This window comes from Oncorhynchus gorbuscha, unplaced genomic scaffold (assembly GCF_021184085.1).
Source record: "Oncorhynchus gorbuscha isolate QuinsamMale2020 ecotype Even-year unplaced genomic scaffold, OgorEven_v1.0 Un_scaffold_1687, whole genome shotgun sequence".
Classification (NCBI taxonomy): Eukaryota; Metazoa; Chordata; class Actinopteri; order Salmoniformes; family Salmonidae; genus Oncorhynchus; species Oncorhynchus gorbuscha.
This window is the reverse complement of record NW_025746391.1, coordinates 60001-82500: the sequence shown is the minus strand read 5'-3', so window position 1 is coordinate 82500 and position 22500 is coordinate 60001. Positions and strand designations below refer to the sequence as shown.

Genomic DNA, 22500 nt, shown 5'->3' with positions numbered 1-22500 from the left:
TCACCTGGCCTAGAGATGGATAGAGGAGAGATACAACTATCTTCACATGGCCTGGAGATGGAGAGATAGAACTATCTTCACCTGGCCTAGAGATGGAGAGAGGAGAGATATAACTATCTTCACCTGGCCTAGAGATGGAGAGATATAACTATCTTCACCTGACCTAGAGATGGAGAGAGGAGAGATATAACTATCTTCACCTGGCCTAGAGATGGAGAGATAGAACTATCTTCACCTGGCCTAGAGATGGAGAGAGGAGAGATATAACTATCTTCACCTGGCCTAGAGATGGAGAGATAGAACTATCTTCACCTGGCCTAGAGATGGAGAGAGGAGAGATATAACTATCTTCACATGGCCTGAAGATGGAGAGATAGAACTATCTTCACCTGACCTAGAGATGGAGAGAGGAGAGATATAACTATCTTCACCTGGCCTAGAGATGGAGAGAGGAGAGATATAACTATCTTTACCTGGCCTAGAGATGGAGAGAGGAGAGATATAACTATCTTCACCTGGCCTAGAGATGGAGAGAGGAGAGATATAACTATCTTTACCTGGCCTAGAGATGGAGAGAGGAGAGATATAACTATCTTTACCTGGCCTAGAGATGGAGAGAGGAGAGATATAACTATCTTCACCTGGCCTAGAGATGGAGAGAGGAGAGATATAACTATCTTTACCTGGCCTAGAGATGGAGAGAGGAGAGATATAAATATCTTCACCTGGCCTAGAGATGGAGAGATATAAGTATCTTCACCTGACCTAGAGATGGAGAGAGGAGAGATAGAACTATCTTCACCTGACCTAGAGATGGAGAGAGGAGAGATATAACTATCTTCACCTGGCCTAGAGATGGAGAGATATAACTATCTTCACATGGCCTAGAGATGGAGAGATATAACTATCTTCACCTGGCCTAGAGATGGAGAGAGGAGAGATAGAACTATCTTCACCTGGCCTAGAGATGGAGAGAGGAGAGATAGAACTATCTTCACCTGGCCTGGAGATGGAGAGAGGAGAGATAGAACTATCTTCACCTGACCTAGAGATGGAGAGAGGAGAGATAGAACTATCTTCACCTGGCCTGGAGATGGAGAGTGGAGAGATAGAACTATCTTCACCTGGCCTGGAGATGGAGAGAGGAGAGATAGAACTATCTTCACCTGACCTAGAGATGGAGAGAGGAGGAGAGATAGAACTATCTTCACCTGGCCTAGAGATGGAGAGAGGAGGAGAGATAGAACTATCTTCACCTGGCCTGGAGATGGAGAGAGGAGAGATAGAACTATCTTCAGCCGACCTAGAGATGGAGAGATGAGAGATATAACTATCTTCACCTGACCTGGAGATGGAGAGAGGAGGAGAGATAAAACTATCTTCACCTGACCTAAAGATGGAGAGAGGAGGAGAGATAGAACTATCTTCACCTGGCCTAGAGATGGAGAGAGGAGAGATAGAACTATCTTCAGCCGACCTAGAGATGGAGAGATGAGAGATAGAACTATCTTCACCTGACCTAGAGATGGAGAGAGGAGGAGATAGAACTATCTTCACCTGGCCTGGAGATGGAGAGAGGAGGAGAGATAAACTATCTTCACCTGGCCTAGAGATGGAGAGAGGAGGAGAGATAGAACTATCTTCACCTGGCCTAGAGATGGAGAGATATAACTATCTTCACCTGGCCTAGAGATGGAGAGAGGAGAGAGATAGAACTATCTTCACCTGGCCTGGAGATGGAGAGATAAAACTATCTTCACCTGACCTAGAGATGGAGAGATATAACTATCTTCACCTGGCCTAGAGATGGAGAGATATAACTATCTTCACCTGGCCTAGAGATGGAGAGAGGAGAGATATAACTATCTTCACATGGCCTGAAGATGGAGAGATAGAACTATCTTCACCTGGCCTAGAGATGGAGAGAGGAGAGATATAACTATCTTCACCTGGCCTAGAGATGGAGAGATAGAACTATCTTCACCTGGCCTAGAGATGGAGAGAGGAGAGATATAACTATCTTCACATGGCCTGGAGATGGAGAGATAGAACTATCTTCACCTGACCTAGAGATGGAGAGAGGAGAGATATAACTATCTTCACCTGGCCTAGAGATGGAGAGAGGAGAGATATAACTATCTTTACCTGGCCTAGAGATGGAGAGAGGAGAGATATAACTATCTTTACCTGGCCTAGAGATGGAGAGAGGAGAGATATAAATATCTTCACCTGGCCTAGAGATGGAGAGATATAACTATCTTCACCTGACCTAGAGATGGAGAGAGGAGAGATAGAACTATCTTCACCTGACCTAGAGATGGAGAGAGGAGAGATATAACTATCTTCACCTGGCCTAGAGATGGAGAGATATAACTATCTCCACATGGCCTAGAGATGGAGAGATATAACTATCTTCACCTGGCCTAGAGATGGAGAGAGGAGAGATAGAACTATCTTCACCTGGCCTGGAGATGGAGAGAGGAGAGATAGAACTATCTTCACCTGGCCTGGAGATGGAGAGAGGAGAGATAGAACTATCTTCAGCTGACCTAGAGATGGAGAGAGGAGAGATAGAACTATCTTCACCTGACCTAGAGATGGAGAGAGGAGAGATAGAACTATCTTCACCTGGCCTGGAGATGGAGAGTGGAGAGATAGAACTATCTTCACCTGGCCTGGAGATGGAGAGAGGAGAGATAGAACTATCTTCAGCCGACCTAGAGATGGAGAGATGAGAGATAGAACTATCTTCACCTGACCTAGAGATGGAGAGAGGAGGAGATAGAACTATCTTCACCTGGCCTGGAGATGGAGAGAGGAGGAGAGATAAAACTATCTTCACCTGACCTAAAGATGGAGAGAGGAGGAGAGATAGAACTATCTTCACCTGTCCTAGAGATGGAGAGAGGAGAGATAGAACTATCTTCAGCCGACCTAGAGATGGAGAGAGGAGGAGAGATAGAACTATCTTCACCTGGCCTGGAGATGGAGAGATAAAACTATCTTCACCTGACCTAGAGATGGAGAGATATAACTATCTTCACCTGGCCTAGAGATGGAGAGATATAACTATCTTCAACTGACCTAGAGATGGAGAGAGGAGATATATAACTATCTTCACCTGGCCTGGAGATGGAGAGAGGAGGAGAGATAAAACTATCTTCACCTGACCTAGAGATGGAGAGATATAACTATCTTCACCTGGCCTAGAGATGGAGAGAGGAGAGATATAACTATCTTCACCTGGCCTAGAGATGGAGAGAGGAGAGATATAACTATCTTTACCTGGCCTAGAGATGGAGAGATATAACTATCTTCACCTGGCCTAGAGATGGAGAGAGGAGGAGATATAACTATCTGCACCTGGCCTAGAGATGGAGAGAGGAGAGATAGAACTATCTTTACCTGGCCTAGAGATGGAGAGATATAACTATCTTCACCTGACCTAGAGATGGAGAGAGGAGGAGACATAACTATCCTCACCTGGCCTAGAGATGGAGAGATGGAGAGATATAACTATCTTCACCTGACCTAGAGATGGAGAGATATAACTATCTTCACCTGGCCTAGAGATGGAGAGAGGAGATATAGAACTATCATGTGTGTGTGTGTGGCTAAGTGTGTGTTTCTGTCTGTGTGCGTGTGTGTTTATGCACGTGTGTGTGCGCGAGTGTATGTTTACCTGTGTGTGCGCGTGTGTGTCTGCGTGTGTGTCACACACACGTTCATTGTGTGTGTGTGTGTGTGTGTGTGTGTGTGTGTGTGTGTGTGTGTGTGTGTGTGTGTGTGTGTGTGTGTGTGTGTGTGTGTGTATGTGTGTGTGTGTGTGTGACTGACCATTGCTGCTGTACTGCTGTAGAGTAGCAGTTGAGAGCTGTAGAACACTGTCACTGTCATAGGAGTGAGGGAACGTCAGGTCCTGTAGATCTGCCTCTGTGTTCAATACATACACCTCTAGATCTACACACACACACACACACGCACGCCCGCACGCACGCACGCACGCACACACACACACACACACACACACACACACACACACACACACACACACACACACACACACACACACACACACACACACACACACACACACACACACACACACACACACACACACACGAAAGAGAAACAGAGGGAATTTTTTACATTTCAAACTGAACAGATTGCTAAGACACACACACACACACACACACATACACACACACACACACACACACACACACACCAAACTTACCAACATTGGGCGCTCTGTCGCTGAATCGCCCCTCGTAGATGTTGTTAGCCAATAGAAAAGCTCCTTTCTCCATGGCGTCCAATAGCAGAGAGGCAGAGCGTGATTGGTCAGTGGTCCTCATATCAGCCCAGGAGACTAGAGCTTCAGGACCCAACAGGTTATCAACTACCTGAACCACCGCCTGTCAGAGACACACACAAATATATATATATATATATATATATATATATATATATATATATACACATACCTTTTTGGTGACTACATGATTCCATATGTGTTATTTCATAGTTTTGATGTCTTCACTATTATTCTAAAATGTAGAAAATAGTAAAAATAAAGAAAAACCCTTGAATGAGTAGGTGTGTCCAAACTTTTGACTGGTCCTGTATATATATACTCTGTACTGTATAGACTATATCATATAAAGCCTCATGAACCAATCACCTGTCCAGACTAGAGATATATCACACACCCATATACTAAAGATACTATACTAAATATACCATACTAAAGATACTATACTAAAGATACTATACTAAAGATACCATACTAAAGATACCATACTAAAGATACTATACTAAAGATACTATACTAAATATACAATACTAAAGATACTATACTAAATATACAATACTAAAGATACTATACTAAATATACTATACTAAAGATACTATACTAAAGATACTATACTAAATATACTATACTAAAGATACTATACTAAATATACTATACTAAAGATACTATACTAAATATACAATACTAAAGATACTATACTAAATATACTATACTAAAGATACTATACTAAAGATACTATACTAAATATACTATACTAAATATACTATACTAAAGATACTATACTAAAGATACCATACTAAAGATACTATACTAAAGATACTATACTAAATATACTATACTAAAGATACTATACTAAATATACTATACTAAAGATACTATACTAAATATACTATACTACATATACTATACTAAAGATACTATACTAAAGATACCATACTAAAGATACTATACTAAAGATACTATACTAAATATACCATACTAAAGATACCATACTAAATATACTATACTACATATACTATACTAAAGATACTATACTAAAGATACTATACTAAATATACAATACTAAATATACAATACTAAATATACAATCCTAAATATACTATACTAAAGATACTATACTAAATATACTATACTAAAGATACCATACTAAGTATACTATACTAAATATACAATACTAAATATACAATACTAAATATACAATACTAAATATACAATCCTAAATATACTATACTACATATACAATACTAAATATACAATACTAAATATACATATACAATAATAAATATACTATACTAAAGATACTATACTAAATATACTATACTAAAGATACTATACTAAAGATACTATACTAAATATACAATACTAAATATACAATACTAAATATACAATCCTAAATATACTATACTACATATACAATACTAAATATACAATACTAAATATACATATACAATAATAAATATACTATACTAAAGATACTATACTAAAGATACTATACTAAGTATACTGTACTAAGTATACTATACTAAATATACAATACTAAATATACAAAACTAAATATACAATACTAAATATACAATACTAAATATAAATATACAATACTAAAGATACTACGCTAAAGAGACTATAGTAAAGATACAATACTAAATATACTACACTAAATATACAAAAGTAAAGATACTATGCGAAAGATACTATACGAAAGATACTATACTAAATATACAATACTAAATATACAATACTAAATATACTATACTAAATATACAAAAGTAAAGATACTATGCGAAAGATACTATACTAAATATACAATACTAAATATACAATACTAAATATACTACACTAAAGATACTATACTAAATATACTACACTAAAGATACTATACTAAAGACACTATACTAAAGATACTATACTAAGTATACTGTACTAAGTATACTATACTAAATATACAATACTAAATATACAAAACTAAATATACAATACTAAATATACAATACTAAATATAAATATACAATACTAAAGATACTACGCTAAAGATACTATAGTAAAGATACTATACCAAATAAACAATAGTAAATATACAAATCTAAAGATACCATACTAAAGATACTATACTAAATACACAATACTAAAGATACTATACTAAATATACTACACTAAAGATACTATACTAAATATACTACACTAAAGATACTATACTAAATACACAATACTAAAGATACTATACTAAATATACTACACTAAAGATACTATATTAAAGATACTATACTAAACATACAATACTAAATGAACTACACTAAAATAATACCCTAAATATACAATACTAAATATACTATACTAAAGATACTATACTAAAATACAATACTAAATATACTGTACTAAATATACTATACTAAATATACAACACTAAATATACTATACTAAATATACATAATACATATACTATACTAAATATAGAATACTAATAATGCTATACTAAATAAACAATACTAAATATATGATACTAAAGATACCATATTAAATATACAATACTAAATATACTATACTAAAGATCTAAACTAAAAATACAATACTAAATATACTGTACTAAATATACTATGCTAAATATACTATATTAAATAAACTATACTAAAATACAATACTAAATATACTATACTAAAGATACTATACTAAAAACACAATACTAAATATACTGTACTAAATATACTATACTAAATATACAATACGAAAGATTCTATACTAAATATACAATACTAAATATACATACTACATATACTATACTTAATATACAATACAACATATACTATACTAAATATACTACACATAAAAATAAACAATACTAAATATACTATACTAAATATACAATACTAAATATACTATACTAAATATACAATACTAAATATACAACACTAAATATACTATACTAAATATACTATATAAATATACAATACTAAACATACTACAGTAAATATACTATACTAAATATATACTATATGTAGAGAGTTGTGGTTTACCTGGACATAAGCTCTACAGGTGCGTTCCCTCTTCTGTAACTGAAGTAGACAGGAACACACTTTACGTTACACAAGTACTACAAATCAAATCAAATGTTATTTGTCAAATGCACTTGAAGACAACAGGTTACAATATAGTAAGGTACTATATATTTTACCTCTTGGGGATGTTAACTTTCACTGCTATGCGGATGACACACAGCTGTACATTTCAATGAAACATGGTGAAGCCCCAAAATTGCCCTCGCTAGAAGCCTGTGTTTCAGACATAAGGAAGTGGATGGCTGCAAACTTTCTACTATTAAACTCGGACAAAACAGAGATGCTTGTTCTAGGTCCCAAGAAACAAAGAGATCTTCTGTTGAATCTGACAATTAATCTTAATGGTTGTACAGTCGTCTCAAATAAAACTGTGAAGGACCTCGGCGTTACTCTGGACCCTGATCTCTCTTTTGAAGAACATATCAAGACCATTTCGAGGACAGCTTTTTTCCATCTACGTAATATTGCAAAAATCAGAAACTTTCTGTCCAAAAATGATGCAGAAAAATGAATCCATGCTTTTGTCACTTCTAGGTTAGACTACTGCAATGCTCTACTTTCCGGCTACCCGGATAAAGCACTAAATAAACTTCAGTTAGTGCTAAATACTGCTGCTAGAATCCTGACTAGAACCAAAAAATGTGATCATATTACTCCAGTGCTCGCCTCCCTACACTGGCTTCCTACAAAGCATTACATGGGCTTGCTCCTACCTATCTCTCTGATTTGGTCCTGCCGTACATACCTACACGTACGCTACGGTCACAAGACGCAGGCCTCCTAATTGTCCCTAGAATTTCTAAGCAAACAGCTGGAGGCAGGGCTTTCTCCTATAGAGCTCCATTTTTATGGAACGGTCTGCCGACCCATGTCAGAGACACAAACTCGGTCTCAACCTTTAAGTCTTTACTGAAGACTCATCTCTTCAGTGGGTCATATGATTGAGTGTAGTCTGGCTCAGGAGTGGGAAGGTGAACGGAAAGGCTCTGGAGCAACGAACCGCCCTTGCTGTCTCTGCCTGGCCGGTTCCCCTCTTTCCACTGGGATTCTCTGCCTCTAACCCTATTACAGGGGCTGAGTCACTGGCTTACTGGGGCTCTCTCATGCCGTCCCTGGAGGGAGTGCGTCACCTGAGTGGGTTGATTCACTGTTGTGGTCATCCTGTCTGGGTTGGCGCCCCCCCTTGGGTTGTGCCGTGGCGGAGATCTTTGTGGGCTATACTCAGCCTTGTCTCAGGATGGTAAGTTGGTGGTTGAAGATATCCCTCTAGTGGTGTGGGGGCTGTGCTTTGGCAAAGTGGGTGGGGTTATATCCTTCCTGTTTGGCCCTGTCCGGGGTGTCCTCGGATGGGGCCACAGTGTCTCCTGACCCCTCCTGTCTCAGCCTCCAGTATTTATGCTGCAGTAGTTTGTGTCGGGGGGCTAGGGTCAGTTTGTTATATCTGGAGTACTTCTCCTGTCCTATTCGGTGTCCTGTGTAAATCTAAGTGTGCGTTCTCTAATTCTCTCCTTCTTTCTTTCTCTCTCTCGGAGGACCTGAGCCCTAGGACCATGCCCCAGGACTACCTGACATGATGACTCCTTGCTGTCCCCAGTCCACCTGGCCATGCTGCGGCTCCAGTTTCAACTGTTCTGCCTTACTATTATTCGACCATGCAGGTCATTTATGAACATTTGAACATCTTGGTTATGTTCTGTTATAATCTCCAACCGGCACAGCCAGAAGAGGACTGGCCACCCCACATAGCCTGGTTCCTCTCTAGGTCTCTTCCTAGGTTTTGGCCTTTCTAGGGAGTTTTTCCAAGCCACCGTGCTTCTACACCTGCATTGCTTGCTGTTTGGGGTTTTAGGCTGGGTTTCTGTACAGCACTTTGAGATATCAGCTGATGTACGAAGGGCTATATAAATAAATACATTTGATTTTATTTACAACAGGTTACACACACACATACTGTTGAAATGCTTACAACAGTCTGTGTGTGTGTGTGTGTGTGTGTACCTTGTAGTGTGTGTGTGTGTGTGTGTGTGTACCTTGTAGTGTGCGTGTGTGTACCTTGTTGTAATGCATGTGTGTGTGTGTGTGTGTGTGTGTGTGTGTGTACCTTGTTGTAATGTGTGTGTGTGTGTGTACCTTGTTGTAATGCGTGTGTGTGTGTGTGTGTGTACCTTGTTGTAATGTGTGTGTGTGTGTACCTTGTTGTAATGCGTGTGTGTGTGTGTGTGTACCTTGTTGTAATGTGTGTGTGTGTACCTTGTTGTAATGTGTGTGTGTGTACCTTGTTGTAATGTGTGTGTGTGTACCTTGTTGTAATGTGTGTGTGTGTACCTTGTTGTAATGTGTGTGTGTGTACCTTGTTGTAATGTGTGTGTGTACCTTGTTGTAATGTGTGTGTGTGTACCTTGTTGTAATGTGTGTGTACCTTGTTGTAGTGTGTGTGTGTACCTTGTTGTAATGTGTGTGTGTGTGTGTGTACCTTGTTGTAATGTGTGTGTGTGTACCTTGTTGTAATGTGTGTGTGTGTGTGTGTGTGTGTGTGTGTGTGTGTGTGTGTGTGTGTGTGTGTGTGTGTGTACCTTGTTGTAATGTGTGTGTGTGTACCTTGTTGTAATGTGTGTGTGTACCTTGTTGTAATGTGTGTGTGTGTACCTTGTTGTAATGTGTGTGTGTGTGTACCTTGTTGTAATGTGTGTGTGTGTGTGCATGTACCTTGTTGTAATGTGTGTGAGGTACCTTGTTGTAATGTGTGTGTGTACCTTGTTGTAGTTGCGTGCCGCAGACTCCTTGTTGGCTGGTCGTAGGGCCTGAAGCTGAGAATCCAGGATGTCCAACAGCTGCTCTAGAAGTTTGACTGACATGCTGACATCACCGGCGTAGACCCGCCCCCTCGTCAGGTTTACTAACTCACCAGCGATGTTAGCTGCATTCTCCCCACTCTTTATCTAGAAGGGAGGAGGGGAGGGAGGGGGAACAAGGGTGGAAGGCAGAGGGGGAACGGTGGAGGAGGGTAAAGAGGGAGGGAGGGAGGGAGGGGGAGGAGGGAGGGGGAGGAGGAGGGCAGAGGGGGAACGGGGGAGGAGGGTAAAGAGGGAGGGAGGGAGAGCGGGGGGAGGGAGGGAGGGAGGGAGGGAGGGAGGGGGAGGAGGAGGGCAGAGGGGGAACGGGGGAGGAGGGTAAAGAGGGAGGGAGGGAGAACGGGGGAGGAGGGAGGGAGGGAGGGAGGGGAGGAGGAGGGCAGAGGGGGAACGGGGGAGGAGGGTAAAGAGGGAGGGAGGGAGAGGGGGGGGAGGAGGGAGGGAGGGAGGGGGAGGAGGAGGAGGGCAGAGGGGGAACGGGGGAGGAGGGAGGGAGGGAGGGAGGGAGGGAGGGAGGGAGGGGGAACGGGGAAGGAGGGAGGAACATATGGTCATGTTAAAGTTATGTGGTGCTGTCCATTGACGACCTGTGTGTGTATGTCTTCGCGTGCGTATGGGTGTGTTTCCATCCATGTCCTTCTGCGTGTCTGTATGTGTGTGTGCATACAGTATGCATGCGTCCCTGCGTAAGAATGCGCGCACGTGTCCATCCGTGTGTGTGTGTCCATGTCCTTCCCTCCGTGTGTGTGTGTGTGTGACTGACCTTCTGTGCTATCTGACTGACCCAGGGAGAGGTACAGTTACTGAGGTCAGGCCCTCTGGAGTTCCAGGTTACCGGGGACAACACACACTGGTACGATGCTATACCTGGTGGGGGAGAGAGAGGGGGAGGAGGGTGGGAAGAGAGAGGGGGTGGGGAGAGAGAGGGGGAGGAAGGATGGAGGGAGAGAGGAGGGTGGGGAGAGAGAGGGGGTGGAGGGGGGGAGAGAGAGGGGGAGGAGGGATGGAGGGAGAGAGAGGGGGAGGAGGTTGGGGAGAGAGTGGGGGAGGAGGGTGGGGAGAGAGAGGGGGAGGAAGGATGGAGGGAGAGAGGAGGGTGGGGGAGAGAGGGGGTGGAGGGTGGGGAGAGAGAGGGGGAGGAGGGATGGAGGGGAGAGAGGGGGAGGAGGTTGGGGAGAGAGTGGGGGAGGAGGGTGGGGAGAGAGAGGGGGAGGAGGGATGGAGGGATAGTGGGGAGAGAGAGGGGGAGGAGGGATGGAGGTAGAGAGGAGGGTGGGGAGAGAGAGGGAGAGGAGGGATGGAGGGAGAGAGGAGGGGGGGAGAGAGGGGGAGGAGGGATGGAGAGAGAGAGGAGGATGGGGAGAGAGAGGGGGAGGAGGGATGGAGGTAGAGAGGAGGGTGGGGAGAGAGAGGGGGAGGAGGGATGGAGGGAGAGAGGAGGGTGGGGAGAGAGAGGGGAAGTGGGAGAAAGGGGTGGGTGAAGGAAGGGAGGAAGAGAGAGAGACAGATATCAAAACCTAATTTGCATTCAGCATGCTCTCACTACAGTATCACCCCCTCTCTCTCGCTTTCCTCTCTCTCCTCTCTCTCTCTCTCTCTCTCTCTCTCTCTCTCTCTCTCTCTCTCTCTCTCTCTCTCTCTCTCTCTCTCTCTCTGTCCCACTCTTTTACTCTCTCTCTCCCCTCTCTCTCCCCCCCTTTCTCACTAGACAAACATTTCACTGACACACACACACACACACACACACACACACACACACACACACACACACACACACACACACACACACACACACACACACACACACACACACACACACACACACACACACACACACACTCACCCAGTGATCCTTTGGGACATGGTCTCTCCACCATCTCTCCTTTAGGTGTAGGGGGCCACTGTACCCCTCTGGTCACCCTCCCCTCACACACCCCAACCTGCCCCCCGTAGGACCCCCCCGGGGCGATGGGGGCACGGTGGGGGGGGTTGGGGGTTAGCGGGACCATGGCCGTGATTGGCCGCAAGTCCGGACTCCGGTTGATGACCCCGATGGGATTGGAGGCTGAAGGTCGTACTGGGGTCAGCGCTACGGTGGCTGTGTAGGACCCCACTGTAGTCATTAGAGATGAGAGAGGACCTGGAGGAGAGAGGTATGGGGAGGGAGGGAGGGGTCAAATATATTATCATTCTGGTTAGTAAACTGTAGTCATTAGAGATGAGAGAGGACCTGGAGGAGAGAGGCATGGGGAAGGAGGGAGGGGTCAAATATATTATCATTCTGGTTAGTAAACTGTAGTCATTAGAGATGAGAGAGGACCTGGAGGAGAGAGGCATGGGGAGGGAGGGAGGGAGGGGTCAAATATATTATCATTCTGGTTAGTAAACTGTAGTCATTAGAGATGAGAGAGGACCTGGAGGAGAGAGGCATGGGGAGGGAGGGAGGGGTCAAATATATTATCATTCTGGTTAGTAAACTGTAGTCATTAGAGATGAGAGAGGACCTGGAGGAGAGAGGCAGGGGAGGGAGGGGTCAAATATATTATCATTCTGGTTAGTAAACTGTAGTCATTAGAGATGAGAGAGGACCTGGAGGAGAGAGGCAGGGGAGGGAGGGGTCAAATATATTATCATTCTGGTTAGTAAACTGCCCCCAACACACACCCTGCCCTTCCCCCTGTGTAGGACCTCACTGTAGTCATTAGAGATGAGAGAGGACCTGGAGGAGAGAGGTATGGGGAGGGAGGGAGGGGTCAAATATATTATCATTCTGGTTAGTAAACTGCCCCCACACACACCCTGCCCTTCCCCGGTCACACACACCTTTGGTAGGCTGGGGCGGTCTGAACTGCAGAGGGTATCTCAGCACGTAGTAGTTATTCCACACATACAGCTGGTTGTCCCGTGGGTTGTAGTCTATAGATGATATATACTGGTAGGGGTTAGGGAAGGGGATCTGGACCGGCACCTCTCGCCCTCTACTGGTGTCAAACGCATATAACACCATATCCCCTCCACCACCTCCTCCTCTGTCTGTCTGTCCCTCGTCGTCTTGGAAGACGGAGCGCACCGCGTATAGCACTCCGCACGCCATGAAGGCGTTGCTCGCCCCGCGCTTGTCGAAGCTGGTCGCCCACGTGCCCTCGAAACGCAGCGTGTAAGGGTTTACCTGGAGGGGAGGAGAAATGGAAGGGGCAGGAGAGGGGTAAAAAGAGAAAGAGAGAGAGAGAGAGAGAGAGAGAGAGAGAGAGAGAGAGAGAGAGAGAGAGAGAGAGAGAGAGAGAGAGAGAGGAGAGGAAGTCAATTCTAAAAACTTCTAAACAAGGTATTTTGTTTCATTTGAAAACAATCAGTAAGACATATTGTGTCAATGAAATGTACACAGCTCGTATAAACTGGAAGTAGAACTGTTGTTGTCCATTAGTTTACTACAATCAGAGGAGGAGTGGTGGGGTTAGAGGAGGAGTGGTAGGGTTAGAGGAGGAGTGGTAGGGTTAGGAGAGGAGTGGTAGGGTAAGGGGAGGAGTGGTAGGGTTAGGGGAGGAGTGGTAGGGTTAGAGGAGGAGTGGTAGGGTTAGAGGAGGAGTGGTAGCGTTAGGAGAGGAGTGGTAGGGTTAGAGGATGAGTGGTAGGGTTAGAGGAGGAGTGGTAGGGTAAGGGGAGGAGTGGTAGGGTTAGAGGATGAGTGGTAGGGTTAGAGGAGGAGTGGTAGGGTTAGAGGAGGAGTGGTAGGGTTAGAGGAGGAGTGGTAGGGTTAGAGGAGGAGTGGTAGCGTTAGGAGAGGAGTGGTAGGGTTAGAGGAGGAGTGGTAGGGTTAGAGGAGGAGTGGTAGGGTTAGAGGAGGAGTGGTAGGGTTAGGGGAGGAGTGGTAGGGTTAGGGGAGGAGTGGTAGGGTTAGAGGATGAGTGGTAGGGTTAGGGGAGGAGTGGTAGGGTTAGAGGAGGAGTGGTAGGGTTAGAGGAGGAGTGGTAGGGTTAGAGGAGGAGTGGTAGGGTTAGGGGAGGAGTGGTAGGGTTAGAGGAGGAGTGGTAGGGTTAGAGGAGGAGTGGTAGGGTTAGAGGAGGAGTGGTAGGGTTAGGAGGAGGAGTGGTAGGGTTAGGGAGGAGTGGTAGGGTTAGGGGAGGAGTGGTAGGGTTAGGAGGAGTGGTAGGGTTAGAGGAGGAGTGGTAGGGTTAGAGGAGGAGTGGTAGGGTTAGAGGAGGAGTGGTAGGGTTAGAGGAGGAGTGGTAGGGTTAGAGGAGGAGTGGTAGGGTTAGAGGAGGAGTGGTAGGGTTAGGGAGGAGTGGTAGGGTTAGGGGAGGAGTGGTAGGGTTAGAGGAGGAGTGGTAGGGTTAGAGGAGGAGTGGTAGGGTTAGAGGAGGAGTGGTAGGGTTAGGGGAGGAGTGGTAGGGTTAGAGGAGGAGTGGTAGGGTTAGAGGAGGGAGGAGTGAGTGGTAGGGTTAGGAGGAGGAGTGGTAGGGTTAGAGGAGGAGTGGTAGGGTTAGAGGAGGAGTGGTAGGGTTAGAGGAGGAGTGGTAGGGTTAGAGGAGGAGTGGTAGGGTTAGAGGAGGAGTGGTAGGGTTAGAGGAGGAAGTGGTAGGGTTAGGAGGAGTGGTAGGGTTAGAGGAGGAGTGGTAGGGTTAGAGGAGGAGTGGTAGGGTTAGGGAGGAGGAGTGGTAGGGTTAGAGGAGGAGTGGTAGGGTTAGAGGAGGAGTGGTAGGGTTAGAGGAGGAGTGGTAGGGTTAGGGGAGAAGTGGTAGGGTTAGGGGAGGAGTGGTAGGGTTAGAGGAGGAGTGGTAGGGTTAGAGGAGGAGTGGTAGGGTTAGGGGAGGAGTGGTAGGGTTAGGGGAGGAGTGGTAGGGTTAGGGGAGGAGTGGTAGGGTTAGGGAGGGTGGTAGGGTTAGGAGGAGTGGTAGGGTTAGGGAGGAGTGGTAGGGTTAGAGGAGGAGTGGTAGGGTTAGGGGAGGAGTGGTAGGGTTAGAGGAGGAGTGGTAGGGTTAGGGGAGGAGTGGTAGGGTTAGGGGAGGAGTGGTAGGGTTAGAGGAGGAGTGGTAGGGTTAGAGGAGGAGTGGTAGGGTTAGAGGAGGAGTGGTAGGGTTAGGGGAGGAGTGGTAGGGTTAGAGGAGGAGTGGTAGGGTTAGGGAGGAGTGGTAGGGTTAGAGGAGGAGTGGTAGGGTTAGAGGAGGAGTGGTAGGGTTAGGGGAGGAGTGATAGGGTTAGGGGAGGAGTGGTAGGGTTAGAGGAGGAGTGGTAGGGTTAGAGGAGGAGTGGTAGGGTTAGAGGAGGAGTGGTAGGGTTAGAGGAGGAGTGGTAGGTTTAGAGGAGGAGTGGTAGGGTTAGGGGAGGAGTGGTAGGGTTAGAGGAGGAGTGGTAGGGTTAGAGGAGGAGTGGTAGGGTTAGAGGAGGAGTGGTAGGGTTAGGGGAGGAGTGGTAGGGTTAGGGGAGGAGTGGTAGGGTTAGAGGAGGAGTGGTAGGGTTAGAGGAGGAGTGGTAGGGTTAGAGGAGGAGTGGTAGGGTTAGAGGAGGAGTGGTAGGGTTAGAGGAGGAGTGGTAGGGTTAGAGGAGGAGTGGTAGGGTTAGGGGAGGAGTGTTGGTTGAAGACAATGAAGGAAAATATATTTTAAAAATATATGTATTTAAAATATTTATATTCACTCAAAAATGCATATGGGAGATTGGAAATGATGGAGACAATTACATTGATGGAACCCTATAGTCGCTGGAAGCAGGTTGGAGTACAGTCAGTTAATCTGATTATAGTTATGGAGTACAGTCAGTTAATCTGATTATAGTTATGAGGTACAGTCGGTTAATCTGATTATAGTTATGGGGTACAGTCAGTTAATCTGATTATAGTTATGGAGTACAATCAGTTAATCTGATTATAGTTATGGAGTACAGTCAGTTAATCTGATTATAGTTATGGGGTACAGTCAGTTAATCTGATTATAGTTATGGAGTACAGTCAGTTAATATGATTATAGTTATGGAATACAGTCAGTTAATCTGATTATAGTTATGGAATACAGTCAGTTAGGGAGGAGGTTAGGGTTAATCTGATTATAGTTATGGAGTACAGTCAGTTAATATGATTATAGTTATGGAGTACAGTCAGTTAATCTGATTATAGTTATGGAGTACAGTCAGTTAATCTGATTATAGTTATGGAGTACAGTCAGTTAATCTGATTATAGTTATGGAGTACAATCAGTTAATCTGATTATAGTTATGGAGTACAGTCAGTTAATCTGATTATAGTTATGGGGTACAGTCAGTTAATCTGATTATAGTTATGGAGTACAGTCAGTTAATATGATTATAGTTATGGAATACAGTCAGTTAATCTGATTATAGTTATGGAATACAGTCAGTTAATCTGATTATAGTTATGGGGTACAGTCAGTTAATCTGATTATAGTTATGAGGTACAGTCGGTTAATCTGATTATAGTTATGGAGTACAGTCAGTTAATCTGATTATAGTTATGGAGTACAGTCAGTTAATCTGATTATAGTTATGAGGTACAGTCAGTTAATCTGATTATAGTTATGGGGTACAGTCAGTTAATCTGATTATAGTTATGGAGTACAGTCAGTTAATCTGATTATAGTTATGAGGTACAGTCAGTTAATCTGATTATAGTTATGAGGTACAGTCAGTTAATCTGATTATAGTTATGGGGTACAGTCAGTTAATCTGATTATAGTTATTGAGTACAGTCAGTTAATCTGATTATAGTTATGAGGTACAGTCGGTTAATCTGATTATAGTTATGGGGTACAGTCAGTTAATCTGATTATAGTTATGGAGTACAGTCAGTTAATATGATTATAGTTATGGAATACAGTCAGTTAATCTGATTATAGTTATGAGGTACAGTCAGTTAATCTGATTATAGTTATGGGGTACAGTCAGTTAATCTGATTATAGTTATGAGGTACAGTCAGTTAATCTGATTATAGTTATGGGGTACAGTCAGTTAATCTGATTATAGTTATGGAGTACAGTCAGTTAATCTGATTATAGTTATGAGGTACAGTCAGTTAATCTGATTATAGTTATGAGGTACAGTCAGTTAATCTGATTATAGTTATGGGGTACAGTCAGTTAATCTGATTATAGTTATTGAGTACAGTCAGTTAATCTGATTATAGTTATGAGGTACAGTCGGTTAATCTGATTATAGTTATGGGGTACAGTCAGTTAATCTGATTATAGTTATGGAGTACAGTCAGTTAATATGATTATAGTTATGGAATACAGTCAGTTAATCTGATTATAGTTATGGAATACAGTCAGTTAATCTGATTATAGTTATGGGGTACAGTCAGTTAATCTGATTATAGTTATGAGGTACAGTCGGTTAATCTGATTATAGTTATGGAGTACAGTCAGTTAATCTGATTATAGTTATGGAATACAGTCAGTTAATCTGATTATAGTTATGGAATACAGTCAGTTAATCTGATTATAGTTATGGAATACAGTCAGTTAATCTGATTATAGTTATGGAATACAGTCAGTTAATCTGATTATAGTTATGGAATACAGTCAGTTAATCTGATTATAGTTATGGGGTACAGTCAGTTAATCTGATTATAGTTATGAGGTACAGTCGGTTAATCTGATTATAGTTATGAGGTACAGTCAGTTAATCTGATTATAGTTATGGAGTACAGTCAGTTAATCTGATTATAGTTATGGAGTACAGTCAGTTAATCTGATTATAGTTATGGAGTACAGTCAGTTAATCTGATTATAGTTATGAGGTACAGTCAGTTAATCTGATTATAGTTATGGAATACAGTCAGTTAATCTGATTATAGTTATGGAATACAGTCAGTTAATCTGATTATAGTTATGGAATACAGTCAGTTAATCTGATTATAGTTATGAGGTACAGTCAGTTAATCTGATTATAGTTATGGAATACAGTCAGTTAATCTGATTATAGTTATGGAATACAGTCAGTTAATCTGATTATAGTTATGGAATACAGTCAGTTAATCTGATTATAGTTATGGGGTACAGTCAGTTAATCTGATTATAGTTATGGGGTACAGTCGGTTAATCTGATTATAGTTATGGAGTACAGTCAGTTAATCTGATTATAGTTATGGAGTACAGTCAGTTAATCTGATTATAGTTATGGAGTACAGTCAGTTAATCTGATTATAGTTATGGAGTACAGTCAGTTAATATGATTATAGTTATGGAGTACAGTCAGTTAATCTGATTATAGTTATGGAGTACAGTCAGTTAATCTGATTATAGTTATGGAATACAGTCAGTTAATCTGATTATAGTTATGGAATATACAAACACCGGTTTTCCAATGTTTTAAAATGTATTTCTATGTGAAAACTGAAGTTGTGGATTCATTCCTTTTCCATTTTACACTCTTATCTAGAACAACTTACAGTAGTGAGTACATACATTTCAATACTGGTCCCCCACGGGAATCAAACCCACAACCCTAGCATTGTAAAGGCCAAGCTCTATCAACTGAGCCAACTCTACCATCATGTCATCACAAACCACTTGATGTCTCAATGTAGTTCATTACTGTAGCGGTCATTGTTTTTCTACAGGCTGATAGAAAGTCTACAGGTACAAACCTAGACGACCAGCCTCTGTACAATACAGTCATGTACACTTACATTCTATTTAACAAGGATGGTAAATTAATACTGTACAAAAAGTGGTTGTTTCCATGTTATTTAATTTGATGTGAATGTTTTGTGTCTTTGTCCATAACTTTGCACCATTTGATGTAAATGTTTGAGGACAGCGTTTTGTTCTTTCTAGATTCCATTAGATTGACATCACAGAGAAAGGGACAGCGTTTTGTTCTTTCTAGATTCCATTAGAATGACATCACAGAGAAAGGGACAGCGTTTTGTTCTTTCTAGATTCCATTAGAATGACATCACAGAGAAAGGGACAGCGTTTTGTTCTTTCTAGATTCCATTAGAATGACATCACAGAGAAAGGGACAGCATTTTGTTCTTTTTAGATTCCATTAGAATGACATCACAGAGAAAGGGGCAGGGCAACAACTCTTACAATTCCAACTATTGAATGCTGATTCTGTTCCTAATTATACAACAACCTTTTTTGCCAAAGCAGGGATGTTGCAATTTTTTGTTGTTGTTGCCCGCACTAGTGACGTCTATATCAGTCTGCTAGTTCTAGAAAAGGTCCAGTGTACTTCTGTGGAAAAAAAGTATTTTTCAAAAAAATTCAATATTTTTTATTATTACTATTAATGTTCTGGTTTTTCAGAGGTTTCTGCAGCCCCCTCAGCACCTCTACTTCCCACGGGTAAATAGAAGCCAAAATCTATCTGCAATTTTACACCTGATTTTCCCCCTACAATCTTTTTTAATAAATAAAAATAAATAAAAAACATTTAGGTAAAATCCATTACTCCCTCCGATCCATCCTTCTCTCTCACCTGACTGACAACTATACGTCCATTGTTGGCTTCAGTTGAGTAGATGACCCACAGTCCGTTCTCATCCACAGCGAGGTCGATATCGCTCTTCCCGCCCCACCGATACGGAGAAGTGTCGTGGTAGTTAGCGTTCAACACCACCGCCTCGCCACTCTTCATAGAGAGAGAGATTTATTTACATTTTAATACGGCGACGTTACATCGTATCAATGCTGAAGTATTTACAATTGTCATAAATACACAACACACAAGAAATCAATCGATACAATAAAAATCTCATTTCAAATACTTATTTGCTGGAGAAACCATCAGTCTGTGAAGGATTGGGGTCAATTCCAGTCTGTGAAGGATTGGGGTCAATTCCAGTCTGTGAAGGATTGGGGGTCAATTCCAGTCAATGAATGATTGGAGGTCAATTCCAGTCTGTGAAGGATTTGGGGTCAATTCCAGTCTGTGAAGGATTGGGGGTCAATTCCAGTCTGTGAAGGATTGGGGGTCAATTCCAGTCTGTGAAGGATTGGGGGTCAATTCCAGTCTGTGAAGGATTTGGGGTCAATTCCAGTCTGTGAAGGATTGGGGGTCAATTCCAGTCTGTGAAGGATTGGGGGTCAATTCCAGTCAATGAAGGATTGGGGGTCAATTCCAGTCTGTGAATGATTGGGGGTCAATTCCAGTCTGTGAAGGATTTGGGGTCAATTCCAGTCTGTGAAGGATTGGGGGTCAATTCCAGTCTGTGAAGGATTGGGGGTCAATTCCAGTCAATGAAGGATTGGGGGCCAATTCCAGTCTGTGAAGGATTGGGGGTCAATTCCAGTCAATGAAGGATTGGGGGTCAATTCCAGTCTGTGAAGGATTGGGGGTCAATTCCAGTCAATGAAGGATTGGGGGTCAATTCCAGTCAATGAAGGATTGGGAGTCAATTCCAGTCTGTGAAGGATTTGGGGTCAATTCCAGTCTGTGAAGGATTGGGGGTCAATTCCAGTCTGTGAAGGATTGGGGGTCAATTCCAGTCTGTGAAGGATTGGGGGTCAATTCCAGTCTGTGAAGGATTGGGGGTCAATTCCAGTCTGTGAATGATTGGGGGTCATTGGTCAGAGATCACCTTAATGCGCGTGCGGAGGTCGTACTTGACCAGGTTGCGCGTGCGTTCCTTGTTGTAGAACACGGCTCCATCATAGACCACGAAGCCTGTACCGTCGACGCGGTTCGGCAGCCTGGCGGGACAGAGACAGGACATAGAGAGGACGTAGAGACAGGACATAAAGAGGACGTAGAGACAGGACATAGAGAGGACGTAGAGACAGGACATAGAGAGGACGTAGAGAGGATATAAAGAGGTCGTAGAGACAGGAGATAAAGAGGACGTAGAGACAGGACATAAAGAGGACGTAGAGACAGGACATAGAGAGGACGTAGAGAGGACATAAAGAGGACGTAGAGAGGACATAAAGAGGACGTAGAGAGGACATAAAGAGGACATAGACAGGACATAAAGAGGATGTAGACAGGACGTAGACAGGACATAAGAATGACATAGAGGAAATAGAGAGGACATAAAGAGGACATAGACAGGACATAAAGAGGATGTAGACAGGACATAAGAATGACGTAGAGAGGACATAAAGAGGACGTAGAGACAGGACATAGAGAGGACATAGAGACAGGACATAAAGAGGACGTAGAGACAGGACATAGAGAGGACATAGAGAGGACGTAGACAGGACATAGAGAGGACGTAGAGACAGGACATAAAGAGGACAGAAACAGGACATAAAGAGGACGTAGAGAGGACATAGAGAGGACGTAGAGAGGACGTAGAGAGGACATAAAGAGGACATAGAGAGGACGTAGAGAGGACGTAGAGAGGACACAAAGAGGACGTAGAGAGGACGTATAGAGGACATAAAGAGGACGTAGACAGGACATAGAGAGGACATATAGAGGACGTAGACAGGACATAAAGAGGACATAGAGAGGACATATAGAGGACGTAGAGAGGACATAAATAGGACATAGAGAGGACATAGAGAGGACATATAGAGGACGTAGAGAGGACATAAATAGGACATAGAGAGGACATAGAGAGGACATAAAGAGGACGTAGAGAGAACGAAGAGCATACATAGATGGAAATTAACTGTTAGCTAAATCTGGTGCAATGCATCATTTCTCAGTGTTCTGAGACTTCTGGTATTGTGGTACATTGTCCCTGTCCATATAAACTGGTATTATGGTACATTGTCCCTGCCCATATAAACTGGTATTGTGGTACATTGTCCCTGTCCATATAAACTGGTATTGTGGTACATTGTCCCTGTCCATATAAACTGGTATTGTGGTACATTGTCCCTGTCCATATAAACTGGTATTGTGGTACATTGTCCCTGTCCATATAAACTGGTATTGTGGTACATTGTCCCTGTCCATATAAACTGGTATTGTGGTACATTGTCCCTGTCCATATAAACTGGTATTGTGGTACATTGTCCCTGTCCATATAAACTGGTATTGTGGTACATTGTCCCTGTCCATATAAACTGGTATTGTGGTACATTGTCCCTGTCCATATAAACTGGTATTGTGGTACATTGTCCCTGTCCATATAAACTGGTTACATCGCATGAATAAATACATATACATAGGACCTCCATAGAGTTGAAGAGGACTTCAGACAAATAGTTTATATTATACACACACACTCTGTTTGTCTCCGTTTCTCTGTTTCTCTCTGTTTGTCTCCGTTTCTCTGTTTCTCTCTGTTTGTCTCCGTTTCTCTGTTTCTCTCTGTTTCTCTGTTTCTCTCTGTTTGGCTGTTTCTCTCTGTTTCTCTGTTTGTCTGTTTCTCTC

General features: G+C 42.8%; 1 protein-coding gene across 1 annotated transcript in view; it reads right to left on the bottom strand.

Annotated features, from left to right (window-relative positions):
* Window positions 1–22500, bottom strand: part of LOC124023821 (adhesion G protein-coupled receptor L1-like) — a gene marked incomplete at its 5' end in the record, with an annotated part of 49199 nt that overhangs the window by 19592 nt on the left and 7107 nt on the right. The window contains 9 exons of the mRNA XM_046338029.1: window positions 3838–3960; window positions 4238–4418; window positions 7324–7362; window positions 10119–10304; window positions 10981–11084; window positions 12061–12357; window positions 13041–13386; window positions 19654–19806; window positions 20756–20867. Of these exons, the coding sequence (XP_046193985.1) occupies window positions 3838–3960; window positions 4238–4418; window positions 7324–7362; window positions 10119–10304; window positions 10981–11084; window positions 12061–12357; window positions 13041–13386; window positions 19654–19806; window positions 20756–20867 (1541 nt within the window). The remainder of the gene's footprint in view (window positions 1–3837; window positions 3961–4237; window positions 4419–7323; window positions 7363–10118; window positions 10305–10980; window positions 11085–12060; window positions 12358–13040; window positions 13387–19653; window positions 19807–20755; window positions 20868–22500) is intronic.